We start from the raw sequence: 22943 nt of genomic DNA, 5'->3' as shown, positions 1-22943 counted from the left end.
AAAAATCCTTAATCCATTGAGAATTTTAAAAAGTGAGTAAGAGGGATAAATGGATCATTTAGAGTGTGTGGACTAGGCTCAATCGGCTTCACAGATGCAGCATATAAATGCTGCAAGCTGAGATAGCAATACAGCATAGATCCAGAGATTATCTTAGATTAATGAACTGTTATTAGCCAAGCATCTCTGGACTAACTGAGAGGATTAGGCTTAAAGACAGTAATTCATTAGCCTCTGAAGCTAATGGCGACAGATGGGCATCAGTTAAACACATCATATGTTCATAAGACTAATATATAATGGCAAAATATTTCGTATGTGAGACAGAAAATCAAATGAACTGGCAGGAGGTAAACAAAAATTTCAAGAATACACTAACGATTAAAAGTTAAAGGTTGGTAAGATTTCATGCTTTTGAAAGAAGTCTTTTCACCCTCAAATTGTTCCAAACCTTTATGAATTTCTTTCTTCTGCCGAACACAAAAGAAGATATTTTGAAGAATATGGGTAACCAAACAGTTGATGAGCCCCATTGACATTCATAGTTCATGTTCTTCAAAATATATTCTTTTGTGATCAGCAGAAGAAAGAAATTATTTCTGAAGGCAAAACTGAACATTCAGCCTCCATTACTCTAGTCTTAAGTGTCACAAATCAGTCTAATGCCGATTTGCTGCTCAAGAAACATGTATTATTATTATAAATTTAGAAAAAAGTTCTGAAACCATGATGCATTTTTATTTTACATTATAAATGTCTTTACTGACACTTTTGATCAATTGAATTTGTCCTTGCTAAATAAAAGTATTAATAAAACAAAATCACTGCCCCAAACTTTTGAACAGTAGTATATATGTAAAGGAAAAACTAGATTTCCACCCATTTGATTTGTTGTTGTGAGGGGTTGCTAGGGTGTTGCCATGAGACTGCTAAAGCATTCTGATTGACATTAACAATTAGTTTTGCGGTTGCCAGGCTGGTCTGGGTGGTTGTATCCTGGCCCAAGTCAAACAAACCCACTCCCAGGATTCTATGATATTCTCATCCCTAGACAATACTTCATAGTGGTTTGTTCAAAATTATGTTAAAGCTATATAAAATAAAGTAAAAAAGAAAAGTATAAACAATAATAACAATAATATAACTATGATGCTCTCTTAATAAGCACCAGTAATAGTTCAAGAAACATTATACATTTAAAGAACAAAAAGGAGCAATAGAAAAAAAGCATGCTCTGATAGACACTGTCCAGGCAAGCACATAAAAGTGTCTTAGTTAATGGGAGTGTGGGGATTATACAGACCTTCCCTCCTACTGGGAACAGATAACACTGGATAATGATGAGTCCATCTGCCCCTGAACATCACTCTCTTTTACACACTCACACTTCAAGGTGAACCAGCAGGACAGAAACCAGGGCATACAGGCCCAATCACTGAACCTCTGAAGAAAACAAGCTATGGTCCAAAACATAGCCGATATTGACAGCTAACTTTTAAGGCAGCATCTTAACCATTATAAAACCACACAAGTGACAGATTTGAAACGCTCTACATTAGTGCTCTGCACTGGAGACTCAACCCCCAATTGATTCCAACAGAACTAGGTATTAGCTTGTTGCTAAGCTAACAAACAATACTCTACCAAGCATTCAGAATACATTTCACACACATAACTATTGTAGTGATTTATGGTCTGCTGTTCACTACACTATGTATATTACCAGCATTTCTCTCACCTTCACCATCTTGGATTTATTATTGTCACTGAGTTTGTTGCAAAGCATTCTGTGTTTTCTCAACTAGGTTTTGGAGCACACTCTGCACAGCAATTTCAACTTTCTCAAATCCCAAGGAATGACCCCACTGCATGAATGCTCACAGTAGATTTATGCTTTCATTCAGAGGGTTCTTGACCATTTTGTTCCTCTTTTCGTTCATAAGTACACAGAGAAGTGGAAAGTCTGAACATCCCCCCGCAACCTCCCCCCTCCTTGTTCCACCAGAGAGAAAGCGGGGAACTTGTGCATTTCCTGTTTGGTGTGGTGGCTGGGAAGTTCTGGGGAATGCTGAGCCATTCTTCTCCTTTGCTTCCTCTAGACTGCAGAGCTCCCCTGTTCTTCCCTGTTATCATCCTCCATCTTACAGGCCATCCTCCATCTCACTCACTTATATTCCTCCTCCCAACTCTACCTAACTCTCCATCTCTTTTTTGCTGTCTCATTTAGAAAAATTGGCATCTCAACCTACAAAATACTATTTGAAATCTAAATAAAGATTCCAACACACACAAACTAGGCACAGTTTTAAATAGCCTGAAATGGATAGTTTACCCAAAAATGAAAATTCAGTCATCATCCAAACCCATATGAATTTATTTCTTGTGTAAAGCATGATATTTGGGAAAATGCTCCCATGTTTGTGTCCATACAATGAAAGTCAATAGGGTTCAATGTTGTTTGGTTCCCAATGTTTAAAATATGTCCTTTAATGTTCCACAGAAGAAATTAAGTATTTCAAGTTTTTAACAACATGAAGATGAGCAAGTTTACATTTTTGGGTGAACTTTTTCCTGACTATCCACACAGATGTACTGTTGTCAGGCAACTCCATATGGACATACAGTATTTTATTTTAAATTCTCATGCCTACACTGTAAAAAATAGCAGCAAAGCAGTCAAAGCCAAAAAATCCCCATAAAAATATGATGAGATTGTTTCAGGTATTACTGCAATGCATATTGGTGGTATCTGTATGTTTTACAACGTATAACCATATAGTTCATTAAGTAAGATGGTGTTACTTGAACAACGAAAATCTATTTTTTACCTTATTGATAACCACCATGATAATACAGGTGGTACAACAGAAAACCACATGATGAATCAGAGTTCATAAAACACGTCCAATACTCGTATATAGACAGTGCACAAGGCCATATGAACACACAAAGACAAAACACTATTAGGATAACACATGAAACTAAAATGATGCAATAACATACATTAACTAAATCAAATCAAATGCAACCCAAAGCACCCTAATGCACTTAATGTACTAATGTAGTTACTGATAACAAAAATAAGAAAAAGCTCAACTATTTATATTAAAAAAATAATCATAAGCAATTTGTCATGCAGGGATTTCTGAGAATGTCCTTTTACTGTTTTTCACTGTAAATTGTACAGTACTTACCATAAACCATACATTTGACTGTATTTTACATTCAATGCATCTTTTTTTCAGATTTTCACTGTATGTGGTAATGTAATTTACTGTTAACCAATTAACAGGGTTTTACTGTAAAATAAAATTTTCTGTCAAAATTATTATTTTTTTAAATCTTTACAGTGTATTGATAAAGTGATTTGATCTGAACTCAACACCTATGGTGCCTGCTACTACACACACATACTCACACACACACTCACACAGAATAATCAGTAGTGTCAGGTGTCTTTTGCATATTTACCCATTTTAAGATTTGGGCTAAACACGTCACAGGGTCATGAAGTCACAGGGTCACGGGCACAGGATGAGGGACAGAGACCTCTGCTCATACTGAAAGAAAGCAAAACACACACCCACACACAATTACTACACACAATGCAAGTATTACACCGCAAGAAAGCCGTATACACAACGCGAGTGTTATGCTTAAAAAAAATCGCAAATAACACAAGAGTTAAAGGGAGCCGGGCCGCTGAGTAAGCATGAAAATGAATGAGGTGTTTCCCCCTTCGGGATTAAAATGAGAAATCCTTCAGGCTATGAGCGGCTTGTGGATTCAGAGCACGTTTTCCCATGAGACGAGGTCCGCGAAGAGACAGCGACCTGAAAAGGCCACATGAGAAAGAGTGACATCATTTCAGATGTGCTCTCTGTAGTGTAAAGGTAACAGGAGAGATCCAGCCCCAGGCCTCTTGTTCAGCTGGTAAACTGAAACGGGCTGCCATCACATAACACAGAGTCACATGCACTGCCAAGTTTCCTCTCTGCTGAGCGCAGGAGCCAGTGCTACAGGCATCTGTATGGAACATTACAACTGCTTTTACAATAGCACATCACAAGAGCGGGTATTAAAAGACCCAGGAACAAAAGGAGACAGAAGAGTGTGAGGATGAGGGGATAGAGAGATGGATGACGTATGGAGATGGATGGCAGGCAGATGGATGGAGCTTATGGTTGTCAGGATGCGCAAAACAGGCTTATTTCAAATGATCCAGCCAGGAAATACATATGTTTGTCTGACAGACTTTCATGTGATGCCATGGACACAAATTAAGTGTATTAAAGTGCAAAGGGTGGATGTATTTTTACAAAATGTGTAAAATTAGGACTGTTACAGTTTTTTGTCTTTTTTTGTCTTTTAACTAAAATGTTATTCACACTGAATAAAATGTTGTTTTTCAGTGTCAAACTTACACTAACTTTAAGATTTTTTTAAAAGAGAAATTAATACTTTTATTCAACAAGGATGCATTAAATTGCTCTAAAGTGAACGTTCTATTACTCAAAATAATTTCTATATTACTCTATTACTCTTGAGCACCAAATCAGCATATTTTAATGATTTCTAAAGGATCATGTGACACTGAAGACTGGATGATGCTGAAAATTCAGCTTTGCCATCACAGGAGTAAATTACATTTTAAAATATATTCAAACATAAAACAGATATTTGAAATTGTAATAATATTTCACAATATTATACTGTTTTTGCTGTATTTTTGATCAAATAAATGCAGCCTTGAGAATACAAGACTTATTTCAAAAACATCAATGAAACTTACAGACCAAAAACTTTTGAATGGTAGTGTATGAGCCATTTTATTCCAAAAGCAACAATGACAAAAGCTTAATATTACATATTAAGACCAGTAAATTTGCCTGCTGTCGGTACTGGAGAAATTAAGAAAATACACTTACTAATTATAATTGATAGACGTTATGTCTGGCAAATTCTATCTTTGCCAGCCGTTTCTATACAGGGAGTGCAGAATTATTAGGCACGTTGATTTTCTGATCATATTTTTTTTCCAGGCACATTTGACCAATTCCAAACCACAGTAATCCTAATAACTACTATTGATTTAGTATTTAATAATGTATAAGTGATATATAATTGTTCATGAAGGCTGGAAATGAAAATCACCTTATATTCAGGTGTGCAGAATTATTAGGCAATGTTTTCTTTTACAGAAAAATTGAGCCAAAAAAGAGATTTAACTCAGACTGAAAAGTCAAAAAGTATTAAATGCCCATGAGAAGGATGCAATACTAATGCAATACTAGACATTGAAGTTAAGGCATGACCATTGGACAGTGAAATGCTCGTTGGGTCAGCAGGATCTGACAAAAACAGGTGGTGAAGAAAAGACACCTGTTAACCGCAAAAGAATTAAGAATTAAGGTGAAGAATTAAGGGTGAAACCATCAGGAACCCTTTAGTCTCCAGCGCCACCATTTTCCAAAGCTGCAACCTACCTGGAGTCTCCAGAAGTGCAAGGTGTCAGGATCTCAGAGACTTCAGTTAGGTAAAGAATCCTAAAAAATGACCCCACTAAATAAGAATCACAAGCTGAAGTGTTGTAAAATACATGAAGAAGGTTTTTTTATAGGCTCAAAAAAATATGATCAGAAAATCAACGTGCCTAATAATTCTGCACTCCCTGTATGAGATAATATTAAACCATTTGTCCGTGATGCATTTTTGCCATTCGCAATCCAGAAGAGAGAGAAAGCGAGCGAGCTACAGCGAACACAACACCACAGTCAGCTTTAATGAATGACGATGGCCAAGAACTAAACAAAAGTTTAGTCTGCTTAACTTTAGGGATGTGCTGTGATATTAATCTAATTTTATTTCGATTTTGGCTTCCAAGAATTATAAAAAGATGATATGAGGTAAAACTATTCCTATAGCGTGTTCCGTCGAGCGCGACATCCTTCCCTTCACAGCTGCGCTGTCATTTCTCCCTAAACCTAAACTTAACGTCAGATTCAGTGATTGTTGTAAACTGCAGTCTCTACTGTTGCTAAACTGCGGGATGTGTTTGATAATAAAGAGCTATTAAATGCACAATAATCCGCGCAAGAGACGCTGTTTCCAACTTCAAGGCGGCTTATGTGTGTGTGCTGCGAAATGGACCGATTTGCACATTATATTGTAGGCTTCGTGTGCGCGTCTAAACCATCAAATAAACAACAAATAGCCGGTGTCAAAATGACCGGATTGGAGAGTAGTTATTTTAACAGTTTATATCTTAAATGGGCGTAAATAGTTTGGAGAAATAGGAGAATATGATATTATTAGTTCTACATTTGATCGGTCTTAAAGGGGCTGCGTCTAATAAACCTGCTGACGATTGAGCCACTAATTCGAATCGAACAAAAGGCAAATAGAAAATATTCACATCTCTTGAATTAATAACTTTAGCTTCTATAAACATTAATCTATCAATTTATACGGTGAAAACCATGCAGTGTTATTTTACATTTCATTTCTTTATTAGATTTCTTTGTAGGTTTGTTCTTTACTGTAATATTAATGTTAGCAGACCTTCCGAATGCCTGCACACTGGTCCATTTACAAATAGATGTTTTATATTTTTGTTCAAACTTTGCAGTTTCTTTTGCTATAGATATTTTACTTTTCAGATTATAAAGCCATGTTAATTATGTTCTTAATTATTTAAAAATTTTTATTTAAAAAAAATATAAAGTATAATAAAAATAACCGGTAAGAATACTGTTAAAGTACCGGATCGATAAGCAGTATCGGTAAGAGTAGTAATGCCATTAAAACCTTAACGATACCAATCCCTATTAGTAATACAGTGGAAATTAGTAGATTTGGTTAGCATGTTGATTTACGGTGTGCGCCCCTAAATTTTCTGGTTGTGCCCCTAAAATTTTCAGTTGGGGGCCACTGTGCTCCTAGTGAAAAAAGTTAGTCTGGAGCCCTGAAAATTAATAAATGTAGATGTAAAAGCAAGCAGGTCAGGAAAGAATTCTGCACACTTAGCGGGTACAAAAGCGCTTATGAAGGCCAAAATGCCAGGGAAACTGAAAAAAAGAAAGTGTGTGTGTCTGAGGCAAGAGTATGTCAAAGCTCTTGCATCCCTGTGTGACAGGCACAGGCAAGTGTTGGATTGTGGGCAGGTGTTGGCTCATGGGGCTATCGCGTTCTGCTGCCTCTACACTCCACACTGTTCCTGTATCAGTTTCAGCATGTGTGTATGTGTGTTTGTGTTGAGTGGGGGAGGTGTCAGAATAGAAGGGTCTCGGTGGGGATGGGGGCTACAGTGCTCCGAAAACCAGGAGGAGGATTCCTGACAAGAGGAGAGGTTTCTGGTTAAACTGGTTCTACTGCTCAGCTCTTACCTCCCGTCTCTCTCTCTCGCTCTCTCTCTCTCTGGGTGGTTCTCCTCCTCCTACATCCTAACCAACTCTATCTTATTTCATCACAAACTTCTGCAGCATTTCCTTCACACTTTCCTTTTCAAATGTCCTTAATATGACATGTCATTTCATTTCTGCAATGTTATGTCATTTCATTTCTGCAATGTTATCCAGGCGGAAAATAGATAAATATAACATTTTAGTCACATAAGAATAAGCACTATAAAATGTTACAAGCACTATAAAAACGTGTATTGCAATTCTTCTTCATATCAAATATGAAAAGTAAGATGAGTAAAATTGAAAAACAAAAATAGAAAATCTGTGTTGTACAACGTAATAGCTGGTTTCTAACTGGTTTAGGTGTTTGGCCAACTGGAGAACCAGCTGTTGGGCACCTGGCTGAGCTGGCAGACCAACTATCATGTTCCAAAACACAGCTAGCACTTTAGGCTGGTTTCAGCTAGATTTTCTAGCAGGTGAGGGAGTAGTTAAAGACCGAGACAAATCAAGAAATGTGCTCGAAACTCTGATTGGAATGAACACAAGGGGTTAACGGGGAGGAGGGGACCACATGAGGCCCTTGGCAAAGCAGCACTCAGCTGTCACTCCAAACAGGTGGCCCTGACGTGACCTTTGGCTTTTATTGCATACAGCAACCATTTTGTTTCAGGCAACCAGGCCAGGAGCTCCAGCACAAACCATGACATCACACAGAGAGGATGAACTCCAGTGAGAAGTCAATAAGATCCAAAAATATGTTTTATTTGTGTTTGGGTGGAGGGATGCTCACAGTGTTTGATTCATGAGCTACTGGCTATTACACACTCACAAAAAGTGGAAAACAAACTTTCGATAATAGGGATGCACTGGCCAATTCTGAGCGATGGTGAAAACTTGTCATGTTGCAATATTAAAAATTAAACACTAAAACTAAAATCAGTCATTTTAAATGCTACAAGCAGTGTTATTTTAGTATCACATATATACTATTATATTTTGTTTTCATTTTTAATTGGAGTAACATTGTAATAATTTTGATGTATCTGTCATTTGTATTGGGGTTTTTTTTTTGTTGCATTAGATTTTACATCAGTTAACATGAACTAAGAGCGAACAATATTTCTACAGCATTTATTATCTTAATGAAACTTAATGAAAACTATCCTTATGTAAAAAGATTTGAGTACCCAGAAAAGACCTATATAAACGTAACAAATTATTATTATTATTATTATGTTTATTTAGATTTAGTTATTTTAGTAGGCCTACTTCAACTTAAACGAAAATTAGAAATGTGGCCCTGCCAACTAGCTGAAAGTTTTGTATATATTTTATTTTATATCAGTTTTAGTTACCGGTAATAACCCTAGCAAATTTAGTCATTACAAAATTATTATGTGAACTACAGTATGAAAAATGTATATTCCTTTCAAATTAGCAAACGATTGTTTAGGAGCGTTATTAAATTATATTATAGTTTTTTTAAACATTAACTTTGAGTGAGCCTTAGATGGTGTCAAATCCTGACCAATACTGATACTAAAAATAAATTAAAAATAAATAACTGGTACCTATATATTGTGTATCAAGTGATATATTGTGCAGTCGTGTACTAATGTACTTCACCTGTTACCATTGGTTTCATTTATCATGTGCATTAACACAAGACTCTGAACATCACACAGATTTCAATTACCCAAATTATTTTTGGTTATGGTTTTGGCTAGTTAAAAACTTTAATTTCGGTTTCAGTGATCAGCTAAAATATTCATTTTGGTGCACCGCTAATGTCAAGGTTATTTTAGCAAAGAAAAAAATTCACCTCTTGGCCCAGCAAACCACACGCAGGCCCTCTTTTAGTCTGTGGAACCAGAGCGTAACCATCCATTCACTGTGAGGAGACCCTAACTTCCTCTGTCACATACAGCTGCTGTCCTGTGATGTGACGTGTTCTGCAGTATAGCAGGCTGAGCTCTCTGAACTACCACCCATTTTCAGCACTGTGCATTCCAGGCTATTTAAAACTCAATCCCAGTGCAGATTTACCCAAGCGTACACTTCTGGTCATTATTTCACAACCCCCCCATCCCACCATCCCCCTGATGTCTCTCCATCTCACCGTCCTTCTCCAAACCCATCTGCAGAAGAGGGCCATCTTCTGCAGCGGAATGAATCGCTCGGTGAAGGATTTGAGGTTTTGAGGCCTCACAGACAGCCACTGTCTCGGGCCAGACAATACAGTGTATTCCCAGTAAGCTGAAGTAGGTCAGAAAGTGTATTTGGCAGTGTTACGCATGTTTACGCTCGCTGTCTCCACTGCAGAACTCGCAGCCTCCCGCCTGCATGCCAGCTCCCTCTGCTTCTAATGTCTGTTATATCCACCCTGACCAGCCCTCTGTCCTTCTCCACCCACCTTCAACTGAGTTTTTTCAAAGTCCTTATCATCAGACACAGACTTTGTCTATTCAGCGCGCCCACTCTTGCGCCTCTGAATGAGCATGCATGCATGCATGAGCTTGCATGCACGCAGACTACTTCTGCATAAAATAAGTCACCAATGGGGCTTAATTATAAACTACACATAGGCTTTTCATCTCAAGAATGTTCTTCTGCTCAAATGTGACCGTTGTGTCCATCTCCTCAGGGCAACCCTGATCAAAGTACAGGGCCACATCACTGACCGCTGGTCACCATAGAAACCACCATTCACTGACTCCACGGAGTCCCACCCCCTAAGCCCCACCCCTCCTCGAGGGCCCTGTCGTCTAATGCGACCAATCCAGTCAGAGCAGTCAGGTGACACTGCAAGGCTTATTTGAGCGAGTAACTGCTGGAAACAGCCGGAGGTTGTCTGTCAACCACATGGCGCTTGTCAAAAGCTAGAACGGAGAAAAGCAAACTGCCTTTGCGAAAATAATCCACTGTGCTCACGCATACACAACAGCCATTGCTGAAATAAGTAAGACTTTGTGTTAGAGCGGCTCTGGTGCCAGTGGACAGACCGCCACTGTGAGGGTGTAACATACAGGATACGTTTGGAGGGGGCAGTGCAAAGATGGTCTCCATTCAACATTAGCCATTTGGATTAAAGGGATAGTTCACCCAAAAATGAAAATTCTGTCATTAATTACTCCCCCTCCTGTCATTACAAACCCGTAAGAATTTTGTTCATCTTTGGAACACAAATGGAGATATTTTTAATAAAATCTGAGCGATTCTGTCCCTCCATACTACGCAACTACCACTTCGACACATCAAAAAGTTCATAAAGAGATCGTAAAACTAATCCATATTAATTGAGCGGTTTAGTCAAAATTCTCTGAAGAGACTTGATCGCTTTATTTGCTGGACAGATTGAATTTAGGCTTTTATTCACATATTAACATTCATCAACTCGCACATCAGTTATGGTAAACGGAAGCTCAAGCATGCTTGTTTGACGTGCGAGCACCAATGAGGTTCATTCTCGTGTGTTACGCCGCATGTTTGAGCTTCCACAAGAGCCAATGAGGTTTGTTCTTGTGCGTCAAGCAGGTTCGGTTGAGCTTCTGTTTATATTCGCTGATCAATGTTTATATGTGAATCAAAGCCTAAATTCAATCTGTTCATCATATAAAGCGATCGTGTCTCTTCAAAATATCTGGACTAAAGCGCTTAATTCATAGTTTTACGATCTCTTTATGAACTTTTTGAAGCGTCGAAGTGTCAGTTGTGTAGCTGTCTATAGAGGGACAGAATGATGACAGATTTTTTTTTGGGGGGGGGGGTGAACTATCCTTTTAACTAATATTACTGACATAAAAATGCAATGTTTTACCGCATTATCATGTTAAACAAATGGAAACTGCATGTAGAGAAATTGATAAGAAGGGGTTGGAAGCCCCTAAATGTCAGTAAAACCTTCACCAAGTCATTTTCTGTGGGCAGAGTCCATATGCGTGTGTATACTAATCCCTCTCTTACCGTGGTCCACCTCATAATCTTCTGTACTTTGCCTTGGTGAGCACACTGATCTGAGGCAGTGCAGTTCAAACTCAAGACTGACAGAAACAATTAGATTATGATGAAAGCTAAATTGATGGGGGAAAAAAATGGCATCATAGTTCTTCAGCTATTTTAACATTCTACATATGTTCACGTTTGGACAATTTTCAATGTTTGTTTCTAAACTCCTAATTGTACGTTACATGCTGGCTGTGTAAATGCAGATAACACAGACCTCTGCACAGCTGGAAATGGTTGGCCAAAGGTAAAACGTCTATTTACTTTATTTGGTTTTTAGTCTGTCCTATCTAATGATTATCTCAAACATAGCTGTTTGACTGAGTTGTGGTATACTCACATTGTTAGTAGCCCAAACGAAAGAGAATGATGCTTAAACCAAGTGGCATGGCTGCATTTACACAAAAAACATGTAAACACAGTAAATAGTAAAGACACAATGCTGTGATTGGTTGGGGATGGGGGAAGGTACAGAGAACAGCTCTCTGATTGGCTGAAATTAGCTTTTTCTGTTTACTTGGTAAACATTTATGCATATTATAAAACTAATCTGCATTAAAGTAATGAGCATAGAAAGATGGAGGGCACTGTTGAGCAAGCTGTCCAGTTTAGAGATAAAGAACATTACTATGTTCTGATTGTATTATTTGTTTTAAAATTATGATTATATTGCTCACTTTAATACTGACAACATGTTTTAGATGCAGCACAGCTATAAAAAGAGGATTTGCTATTTGCTAGTCAGTTGCAGATGATAATGAGGGGAGGGGCATTCTCATTCTAGGAGAATCTGATTGGATAAACATCTGTGTAATACAGGATGAGTCATCAATATTTTTGGTCCATTTTCCCAGATGAGAAATGTTGCATATACACTCACCTAAAGGATTATTAGGAACACCATACTAATAATGTGTTTGACCCCCTTAAAGCATAACTGCCTTAATTCTACGTGGCATTGATTCAACAAGGTGCTGAAAGCATTCTTTAGAAATGTTGGCCCATATTGATAGGATAGCATCTTGCAGTTGATGGAGATTTGTGGGATGCACATCCAGGGCACGAAGCTCCCGTTCACCACATCCCAAAGATGCTCTATTGGGTTGAGATCTGGTGACTGTGGGGGCCATTTTAGAACAGTGAACTCATTGTCATGTTCAAGAAACCAATTTGAAATTATGCGAACTTTGTGACATGGTGCATTATCCTGCTGGAAGTAGCCATCAGAAGATGGGTACATGGTGGTCATAAAAGGATGGACATGGTCCGAAACAATGCTCAGGTAGGCCGTGGCATTTAAACGATGCCCAATTGGCACTAAGGGGCCTAAAGTGTGCCAAGAAAATATTTCCACACCATTACACCACCACCACCAGCCTGCACAGTGGTAACAAGGCATGATGGATCCATGTTCTCATTCTGTTTACGCCAAATTCTGACTCTACCATCTGAATGTCTCAACAGAAATCGAGACTCATCAGACCAGGCAACATTTTTCCAGTCTTCAACTGTCCAATTTTGGTGAGCTCGTGCAAATTGTAGCCTCTTTTTCCTATTTGTAGTGGAGATGAGTGGTACCCGGTGGGGTCTTCTGCTGTTGTAGCCCATCCGCCTCAAGGTTTTGCGTGTTGTGGCTTCACAAATGCTTTGCTGCATACCTCGGTTGTAACGAGTGGTTATTTCAGTCAAAGTTGCTCTTCTATCAGCTTGAATCAGTCGGCCCATTTTCCTCTGACCTCTAGCATCAACAAGGCGTTTTCGCCCACAGGACTGCCGCATACAGGAAGTTTTTCCCTTTTCACACCATTCTTTGTAAACCCTAGAAATGGTTGTGCGTGAAAATCCCAGTAACTGAGCAGATTGTGAAATGCTCAGACCGGCCCGTCTGGTACCAACAACCATGCCACGCTCAAAATTGCTTAAATCACCTTTCTTTCCCATTCTGACATTCAGTTTGGAGTTCAGGAGATTGTCTTGACCAGGACCACACCCCTAAATGCATTGAAGCAACTGCCATGTGATTGGCTGATTAGATAATTGCATTAATGAGAAATTGAACAGGTGTTCCTAATAATCCTTTAGATGAGTGTATGTGCTAATTTTAGAATTTAAATGACATACACTAGCTTAAAAACAGAAATAAAAGCCATGCCTCATGTCATCATGGCGTCTTTAAGACTCACAACCTGATAATCAGATTAAAATACCTAATCATTGGTGTTCATTTTGCTTCTTCAAGTTCTTTGTCTCATTCTAGTTTGCTAAAAGAACACATCCCATACACTGTGATAAGCAAGTTAATATTTACTGCAACCCTGAGATGAACCGAGCTACAAAAGAACCAGGAGTGACCTTTGCCTCATTTCCATGTTTTGTTTTCCCTGTCCTGTTCTGTCAGGAATCCTCTCCTCCTCAACAAGCTTTTGAAAATGGTGATTAGTTAATTTATATGAGAATAAACTCTCAAAACACAACTTAATGCAATCAATTCCTATTAAACTTTCAAGCATTTGAAAACTACATGAAAACAAGCTTCAAAATCCTTTTTTAAATGTATCAGTTGTTTGAAATCAATGTCCCACATTTAAGTTTTAGTAAAGTAAAAAAAAAAATATTGCTGTAGTGTGTAATGCAAATGTTAAGTAAGTTGCTAAATGTATGTGAGGAAGTAATTTTGTTTAAATGATTGAACACTTAACATAGCTGGGAATTGGACAAAGCTGTAGCAAGCGTGGATTATCAGACATTAGTGAGAGCCAGGATGGTGAGCCACACACTGTGTGTCTTATTTTCTAAGAGCTGGAAGAGACGGGAGCGGCTGGATTTCTCCTCCTGAAAAGACGCCATTTTGCATTGTCTACACTGCCTCAGGGCATTTTGGGAGAGGCTGCTAGAGAACTGCTTGAATCACCTTAATCCTGTCGACTGACAACAGTCGACTTTTAGCATCTTTCGGCTAGCGTGACTTCATATTGTTCATAACCTGTTCTAGTTTTTTTAAGAATCCCATTGAAAAAAAGCTTTTAAAAGGTACTAACACATTATGAAAGCTCCACTGAACATGACATCAGATGATACGGCAAGATCTTGTGATAATGTGCCATGAAGCACTCACTAATGAGATAGATGTGCTGGTGAATGAGTGTGCTTTGTCATCACTGTCATGTTGCTCCAAACCATGATACTTGTAAATTTTGAAGATCCTGCCCACTATTTTAAACATAATAAGCTCCAAAAGGACATATTACAACATAAAGGTGGTTCATATGACTTGTGCGCTATATTCCAAAAGGTTTTGTGTGAAAATCAAACTAAAAGTTAAATCAATAACATGCAAATCTAGCAGTTCAGTGAGATTACTGAATCAATAAGCTGAATCAAATGAATCGGATCGTTCTGATTTGTAAATGAATCATTAAAACAGTTCTTGTGAACTGGTTCAATGTATTCATTAAAAAAATGACTCAATAGCAATTTTTCCAAGAATCAAGTAGGACTACTTTTCTCAGCTAGGGCGGGTCATAATTTTAACTCAAAATTATTTCTAATACAGTTGCTATTGTATGGACTCAACAAGACATAAACTGTAGAGCCATCGGATCATTTTTGATCATTTAAAGGTGCTTTTGTGTCATTTTGGAGCTTCACTACAAGGCAAAGAGTGTTCAGGATATTGTTTAAATTTTTCCCTTTTGTGCTTTACAGAGAAAAACACATTGTGGCTTAAAACAGCATGATTTTAAAAATAAATTGGGGGTGAACTATCCTTGTAATTCCTTTGTTTGCCATAAATGGGGGAAAATTCAAGACAAATCGATGCAAACAGTGCTGCACACCTAAACTTGGAATTTACAATAACAAATCTATGGAGCTGACAAAATATGTCTCACGAAGTCGTTCTGTATACGGACACGCTAATTGAGGCTCTTTGAAGAAAAGCACTGAACTAACAGCCCAGCAACATCTGTTTCCCATTGCACATCGCTCTCAGAGACACAGAAGAGGATCTGTCCTCAGCCGGGACATTTCTCTGTGAAGCTCTCCTTGCGCTTAGCGAGATGAGACTGTATGATGCAGGTTAGCGCAACAGTAACATAATGACATCGGTTTTTCAACCTGCAGTGCACACCTAGATTTCCCAGTTAAATGACTCCTGCACTCCCAGTCATACACAGTCCCTCCCTCATCTCATGAATCACTACAATCAACTGGAACTGAAACGAAAGTCACAGCTTTGTCATGAGATTTCATAAAATTATGCATGACCTGACACCACTCACTGCACCATTAGATTACAAGTCAACTTTTTCCTGTCAGTTTCCAAAGCAAAATTTGGACTTTTAGCAGCTCCTAAATGTAATGCAATTGAATAAGCCACAGGCATATTTTCATATCTTTTCAAATGTCTGTTCAATGCTTGAACACGAAACTGGGAAGTCTGAAGTACAAAGAATGCTAGTACAAGACGAACTGGTTCCACAATGTGACTCGACCTGCCATCTTCCCGTTTCAGTCTCCCTCCTTCACTCCTTAATGCGCAACAAGAGCGTTTCTTCAGCATCTCCGCCTCCCTTCGCTGTGCTCCCTCTCTAGAAGCTATCAAAAATTCACAGACTGTGGGCAACTGCCAGCTGAAAAAACTGTTTAGTCAGCAACAGAGGCAGGGTGGGAGAAGAGGGGCGGGGGAAGTAGCAGAGGGAGGCAAAGGAGGAGGCCTGCGAAGCCGTGTGTGATTCGTCTTCTTTTTCTCTCAGACAAACGTAAAAAAAAAAGTGAAAGCAAAGCTCACAATCCCTCAAAAAGGAGTGTTAGCAAGTTAAACTATTTATGATTGTGGTAAAACATCACAGTTTGACTATTATGACCTGTTTGATTGACTATCACACAACTTAATTCTCAAACTAAAGGGGTAAGGATACGGTACCCATTGTCTCTATCTTTTTCTAACTTCCTCTATCCACACAGGCTGCTCTATTTCCTGTCATCCACGTTCCACTTACACCAAAGCATTTTCAAGAAGAGTTTCACTTTTCTTTACACTTTTATAATTTCAAATGTGAACAATTTAGTCCGTGGACAGAAAATAAATGTTGCATTATATCCAACTATATTAAAGTGTACATTTACATTCTCTACATTTCAATGCAAATATAAAACCAAAAAAATTTAATTAACTAGAAGTGAATATATGCTTGGCATGTATTTTTTCTTTTTAAATCCTCTTGTGACGGGCCAAATCAAAGGTCATCAGGGGCCAACTTTGGCCCGCAGGCCTTGGTTTGGGCACCTCTAATTTAATCTCTTCTGTCCCAATGACCCACTGTTCATTGTTCATACAGAAGTCCCCACATAACAGTTTGTAACACCGAAACATTAAGTAATATGAACAGTCCATTTGTTATCCCTTGACTAAACAAGAAGACCAATTATCATATAAACAGTAGCATTAAAGGAACAGTTCACCCCAAAACTAAAAATTGCTCATCCTCATGTCATTCCAGACCTGACTCTGACTATTTCTTATGCAAAACACAAAAAAAGTTTTTTTTAAGAACTAATTTTGTCCACACAATGAAAGTCATTGGCTCCCATTCACTTGTATGGACATTTTTGAGACATTTTTGAGATTAAGAAAGTTATACAGGTTTAGAACAACATGAAGATGAGTTAATACCGACCAAACTTTCCTCATTTTTAGGTGAACTATTCTTTCAAAAGAGCCAACCTTCAACATCCATCTCAATTTGGCCATAAATCAAACATTGTTAAAGTCCATCTCTTAAATTTGAATCAAAACATGTACACAGTAGCATCCATCTGCAAACTAACTTTCTTAAGCCCTACAGGTACAGTGTCAGACGCCAGGACCAAACCATGCTTCCCATTCCCTATGAGGGAGAGGGAACATAATCTTATCTAAAATAGACGGGTTAAAAATAGCTCCAGAGCGAAACAGGACGCCCATCTCTACCCATGGATGAGTGAACAAAACACCCATCACTAGGGGCAAAAAGGCTCGGTAAGGTGACCAACTAGTTTCTCCATCCAGTCCGGGACTTCAACAGACCAGCCCCTCTGTCTTTACACTGTGCAAACAATCACAGTTGGGCATGTTTGTCAAGGGAAGTTTACTAGGGAACCCCCAAGAGTTGATTTTAATGAATTTATATGAATCAAGGTGTACTGAACTTAATTTCCCATGGCTGCATCTTGATATTCAAATAGACCAAAATAAAAGCACAAAACAAATCCATCCACTCATTAAGCTTGTTTGTTGGGCTTTGAGACTCTAAAGTGTTTGAATACAAAGTGGAGTAAAAGCTGATGGACCCTTTCTATCACTATCAGCACGGCAGCTCTGATGATCACAATGGGTTTACTCTATTCAACTCTGGCGACTCCCTGCTGAGGACAGAGGAGATTACAGCGCAGACCACTGGTTGACTGTTCACTAGAACATGCCTTTGAATTTTCAATGGTCTTCTTGCTTTACGCGTCTGAACAAACACATCTCCACCCTACATCAGCCTGCATTGTGAGAGCAGCAGCTATTAGGAAAATGAGAAAAGGAGGATTAGGTTTTTAACCTTGCCTCTCTGCATGGAGAAAACGGTAGACGTCGTTGATTAAAAAGAAAATCTTAAAATGTCTGCTTATAAAAAGCAATAGAGAAACAAAGTAGTAAATTATTTGCTTAAGGTGATGAAGCAACATGTTCTCATCCTGGTTCAGAGCACATTTACAATGGCTTAATCTTTTAAGATCACATTGCCATTACACAAAGGATAGCGACTTATCTTTGATTAGCAAAGTTTCTCACAATTAAATTGTGATGATTATGGGCACAATGAAAGTAATACGTTTCAAACATAAAACCTCGAAATCAGAGGTTTTCCACATTTACTGACTCAGTATAAAAACATATATTACACTATATGATCAGATAATTTGCTAGTTTTATAATTTAATTCTATATTTTATATAGCCTATGGTCCCTCCGGATCCCCTGGAGTACCTTAGGGGACCCATGGCTGTAAATTAATATATACCATAGCTTACATGCCGAAGGTCATCATAAACCACAGCAATATCCTCAGATGATCATCTAAAGCTACACACTCGCAGAGGGCAAAAATTTGACCTTTAGAGGTAAAATAGCTTGTCACAACGGCAGTTCCCTATAGAAACATCTTTGTAATTTCTTTACTGAGTTCACATTAGTACCTAAAGAGTACATACTACTACTCTAGGGTACTAATTTGCAAACATTTATGGGTAGATATGATGCAAAGTTGTCTCTTTATGGGTACCACGCTATTGTACCCCGAAGGTACAATTGTGTACATTTTTTTCTGACAGTGCAGGGGATGGAAGTTGCTGTACAAAACAACCACGGTGTAGTTTAAAGTCAGCAGATTGAGAGGACTCGGCGAGTGAATGATGCTGCCACTGCAGGCCTCCTGGAGCCCAGTGTTGAATTTGGTAATGGAATGTGAACTGCTCATCTGGATCTCTGCACATGCTGATTCTCCAAAGAGACGCGAGAACGAACGGAGGATGATGGGAGGAGGGCACAAGCACAGCCTCTATCGAAACGCCCGCACGAACGATGCATCCTCCTAGTAATTAGCTATCTCAAATTGAGATGTTTTAAATGGTATCGTCGATGTGGCTGCTTAGTTCAAATAGCCAATAAAACCCGACTTTTCTTGAAGAACTTTTCGACGTTCATCTCGTGCAGCAAACCCAACCCAAAGATAGTCACGACGACAGCGAACTTCCTCCTTTAAAACTTTTGACATTCCCAAGCGTTCAGTTTGCAAAGTGTGACAGACGATACGATGATTGTCTGTGGAACAATAATGACTCGTCGACGGTGAAAAAAAGTCGAAAGTGCAAATAAAACGTAAATACAACATGTCCCGACAAGGTCAAAATATAAAGGGAAGCATGTCCAACCCCCCACGCGTTAGCCTCGATCAAAGTTCTGATGTGGATGCTTCGGTTCACTATAAAATACTCACTTTCGATGACAATATACGAGCGAAACATTTTGTCTTGTTGCAGATAAAGCCATATTAATGACACTGGGTGTATGGTTAATTAAAGTGGTTAAGTAAACTAAGGTATGCTGGTTGAATACATGTGCGCTGGTTAGACGCGAGTGAATTCCTGTAGTCAGGCGTTCAACCTTTGGATGCGAGAATGAAACGAGGAAGCACAAACCCCGTGCGAGGAAGAAAAAAAAGTTCGGACATCATCTCAACATCTTCGGCCTTCCAAGTTTAAAAAACTTCCAACAAAGTATCCATCCACCAAAGTTTGCAGTCGGCAGGATGGAGAACGTAAACAACAACAACAACATGTAGAAAAGTGCTCAATACTTACGCTTGACTTTGTCGGGGTTGGGCTGATTGCGCTGAGACATGGTGATGGTGAAAAGAGATGATGGACTTCGAAAAAAAACTGCAAACTTGTTCCGGAGAGCGATCAAAATGGCGTATTTGAGGATGTGCAAAGTTCGCCAACTGGATACTTCACATCGCCCACTCTGTTAGCTCCCTAAAGGAATGATGGCCATCGACACTTCCGACGAGTGAGGGTCAGAAAAGTCACTTTTTCCTCAAAGTGTGTTCCTGAGCGCTGCTCAGTGAACGTGATAAGTAGACGCATCACGTGTTGCTCTAGTCTCCAAGGGGACGTGTGTTACTGAGGCTGCCACTGGAGTTCAGCTGTGAGCATCTCTACGGGAGGGGTGGAAAACTTCACTCCTTCAGCCTCATCCAACTGATTAACAGATAGATAGATAGATAGATAGATAGATAGATAGATAGATAGATAGATAGATAGATAGATAGATAGATAGATAGATAGATAGATAGATAGATAGATAGATAGATAGATAGATAGATAGATAGATAGATAGATAGATAGATAGATAGATAGATAGATAGATAGTTGTTATAGCAACAAGTGTGTAACAACATGGGCTTTTTAAAACATTTTGTAGGCATACAAACATATTTTGTGATACATTTATAAATAACGTATATTTTGTGTAAATAATATATAGGCCTAGCTATTTTATGTTGCGTAAATAATATAAAATGCCTGAAAATATAAACGTGATAGCGACGGGACCCCAGTTTCACTATGTGAAAAACGGCTGATGATGCAACTCATCTCGCGCTTTGGCGCCTTCTTTCTATCACAAGACAAACACCTGTTGGTCGTCAAATACTGTGATGGAGCATCCGTCATCTAAAAAAAATACCGTGGAGGGGCATTTAATAGTTTCAGAGACAAATTATGAGGTAAATGTCAAAGAAAGACGAGCTAATTTGAGGTAACACCCAATTCTATAGGCCCACTTTACTGAGTTTTCTGTGAAAATCGACAACAGCCCTGTGTAAATCGTGGCTCTTAACTCATTATGCAATTATACTAGAAGTCCTTTAAAGCTTTGTCTAGTTATATTGATTAATGATGTTTGAGTAGTTCAGTGTGCAAATAGGCCTACTTTTGTAAAAAAAAAAAAAAAAAAATTGTTGCAATGCATGCTTGAAAAAAAAAATCCAAATACAACCACAACCACAAAGATGTTTTTGGTTACAAGTAGTTTTTTGCATAAACCAATCAAATCTGTATGTCTTGAAAAACTGAGATTATTCGCTTTTCCCACCTCCATGCTGCATATTTGCTCAATTTGAGTGAAAATTATTTTAAAAGGGAGTAGATTAAAAAAAATATATATAAACATAATTTATGGCAGATGCATGCTTCCATTTTATAGACATTCTTTGGTGAGGTCTTTCAAAACATTTATCTTAAGTCATCATTATCATTGCTTGAAATGTGTATAGGTTAGGTAACTCAAGCTGCCTTAAAATGTCTTAAAAATGCGTCTCCTTTAGTGGTTTAAATAACTCTAATACCTGAGAGGTGTCACAGCAGCAGCATTGAGTGAGTTTGTGTTTGTGCTGCCACTAGAGAGCAGTCTCTGCATCACCTTATGTAATCACATGAGGGTGACCTTGTGTTGGTATACTAAGCAATGTCTCTGACCCACAGTGACCTGGATAATTGCCTCTGGCCTACATGGTGTTCTCCATCCTGCAGAAAACTCCAAGTTCCTTTGTATTAACACGATATTAGCCGTGTTAACCCCCCCCCCCCCCTTATTTTCTTTATTGTTTCTTTTACAATTTTTTTTATTATTAGTTAATATTCAAAGTTTTTTGTTTGCATATAATGATATTTACAATCTCTAAAGTGAAAACTGAAAAAGTGATGAGGTCGAACACAATGAATTCAAAATAATTGCTGACAGTTCAAGGCAATACAGCTAACAGGTAGTCTACAACTCATATCTATGTTGTGATGAGTGTGAGAACGTGTGCCGATACACGTATGGATGATCTAATATTTGAAATACCTGTGTATGAGCATGTGTCAGGGAAGCGTGCTTCCAGTAACCACACAATAAGCCTTATTTATTTTACAACAGCGACATCTGATGGCAAAGGATATGTACTGCTTATGGTCTCAAAGCAATCAAAACTGGAAACTGTACCCTACTATTTTATTCAGTTTATTGTATTTAAGAAATAGTTTTTGGTTGTCTAATGTGTAATGGTTTATTGTATAGTACACTCCAAAAAAAATGGTGCTATATGGCACTAAAAGTGGTTCTTGGCTCGTAATCATAGGGGAATCGCTTCAATCTTGGTTCTTCAGCGGTTCTTTGGCTGAGGTGCTATATAGCACCGCTACCCTATACAGAACATGTTAAGATATGGTGCTATATAGCACCAAAAGTGGTTCCCCTATGATTACGAGCCAAGAACCAGTTTTAGTGCCATATAGCACCATTTTTTTAGAGTGTATTATCGAGTGGAGGCAGGAAAGTAAGGGTGAGAGCAGGAGAATGGACATGGGATCAGGACATGAACCAGGTCAGACTCAAACCGGATCCCCTTGTTTTGAGCCTCTTACTAAATCCTCATGGGACCCAGGAATAGATGTCTCTGTGGTGAACATTACATTTTAGTGAATTTCTCTGACACCATACATGTCACAGTTTTAATGTCCTGTAAAGAGCACATTCAGGGCTTTTCAGAGATACCAAATGTTTGGGGGTTTCACCATGACAGTAACTTCTCTTTGGTCTGACTGACATTCATTTAGCACTCTTATGGAAATATGATCATATTTTGTAATGATCATTTAAATCTGACTAATTTTCAAATTGTTTGTCATAAATCAACATATCTGGTCATATTAAGTCATATTTTGATTAGAACCCCATAACATATCTAAAATGTTATGGGGTTCTAATCAAAATATGACTTTCTGTTAAAAATCAGGGCATTGATTTCATACATATCCAGTGTAGAGGACACCGGGACTTAAAGCATGTTTATCAGGTATTTTGGGAGACACAACAAGTGAATAGGGAAAGAAATTATACATTAATATTCCTATGAAAAATTATATATTATTATGAAAATGTTGCCAATTATTACTTCCATTATT

General features: G+C 38.3%; 1 protein-coding gene across 2 annotated transcripts in view; it reads right to left on the bottom strand.

Moving 5' to 3' along the window:
* Window positions 1-20100, bottom strand: part of rreb1b (ras responsive element binding protein 1b) — a 41543-nt gene extending 21443 nt beyond the window's left edge. The window contains exons 1-2 of one of the 2 annotated variants that reach the window (XM_079820090.1): window positions 19797-20100; window positions 3472-3560 (exon numbers count right to left, since the gene is read on the bottom strand). In XM_079820090.1, the coding sequence (XP_079676216.1) occupies window positions 3472-3475 (4 nt within the window). In that variant the 5' untranslated portion in view covers window positions 3476-3560; window positions 19797-20100. The remainder of the gene's footprint in view (window positions 1-3471; window positions 3561-19796) is intronic. The other variant, XM_079820089.1, reaches the window with a different exon arrangement.
* Window positions 20101-22943: the final 2843 nt, after the last annotated feature.

The sequence above is a fragment of the Gobio gobio genome (assembly GCF_949357685.1).
Source record: "Gobio gobio genome assembly, chromosome: 6".
Lineage (NCBI taxonomy): Eukaryota > Metazoa > Chordata > Actinopteri > Cypriniformes > Gobionidae > Gobio > Gobio gobio.
The sequence above is the reverse complement of the archived record's forward strand: the minus strand, read 5'-3'. Positions and strand labels throughout refer to the sequence as shown.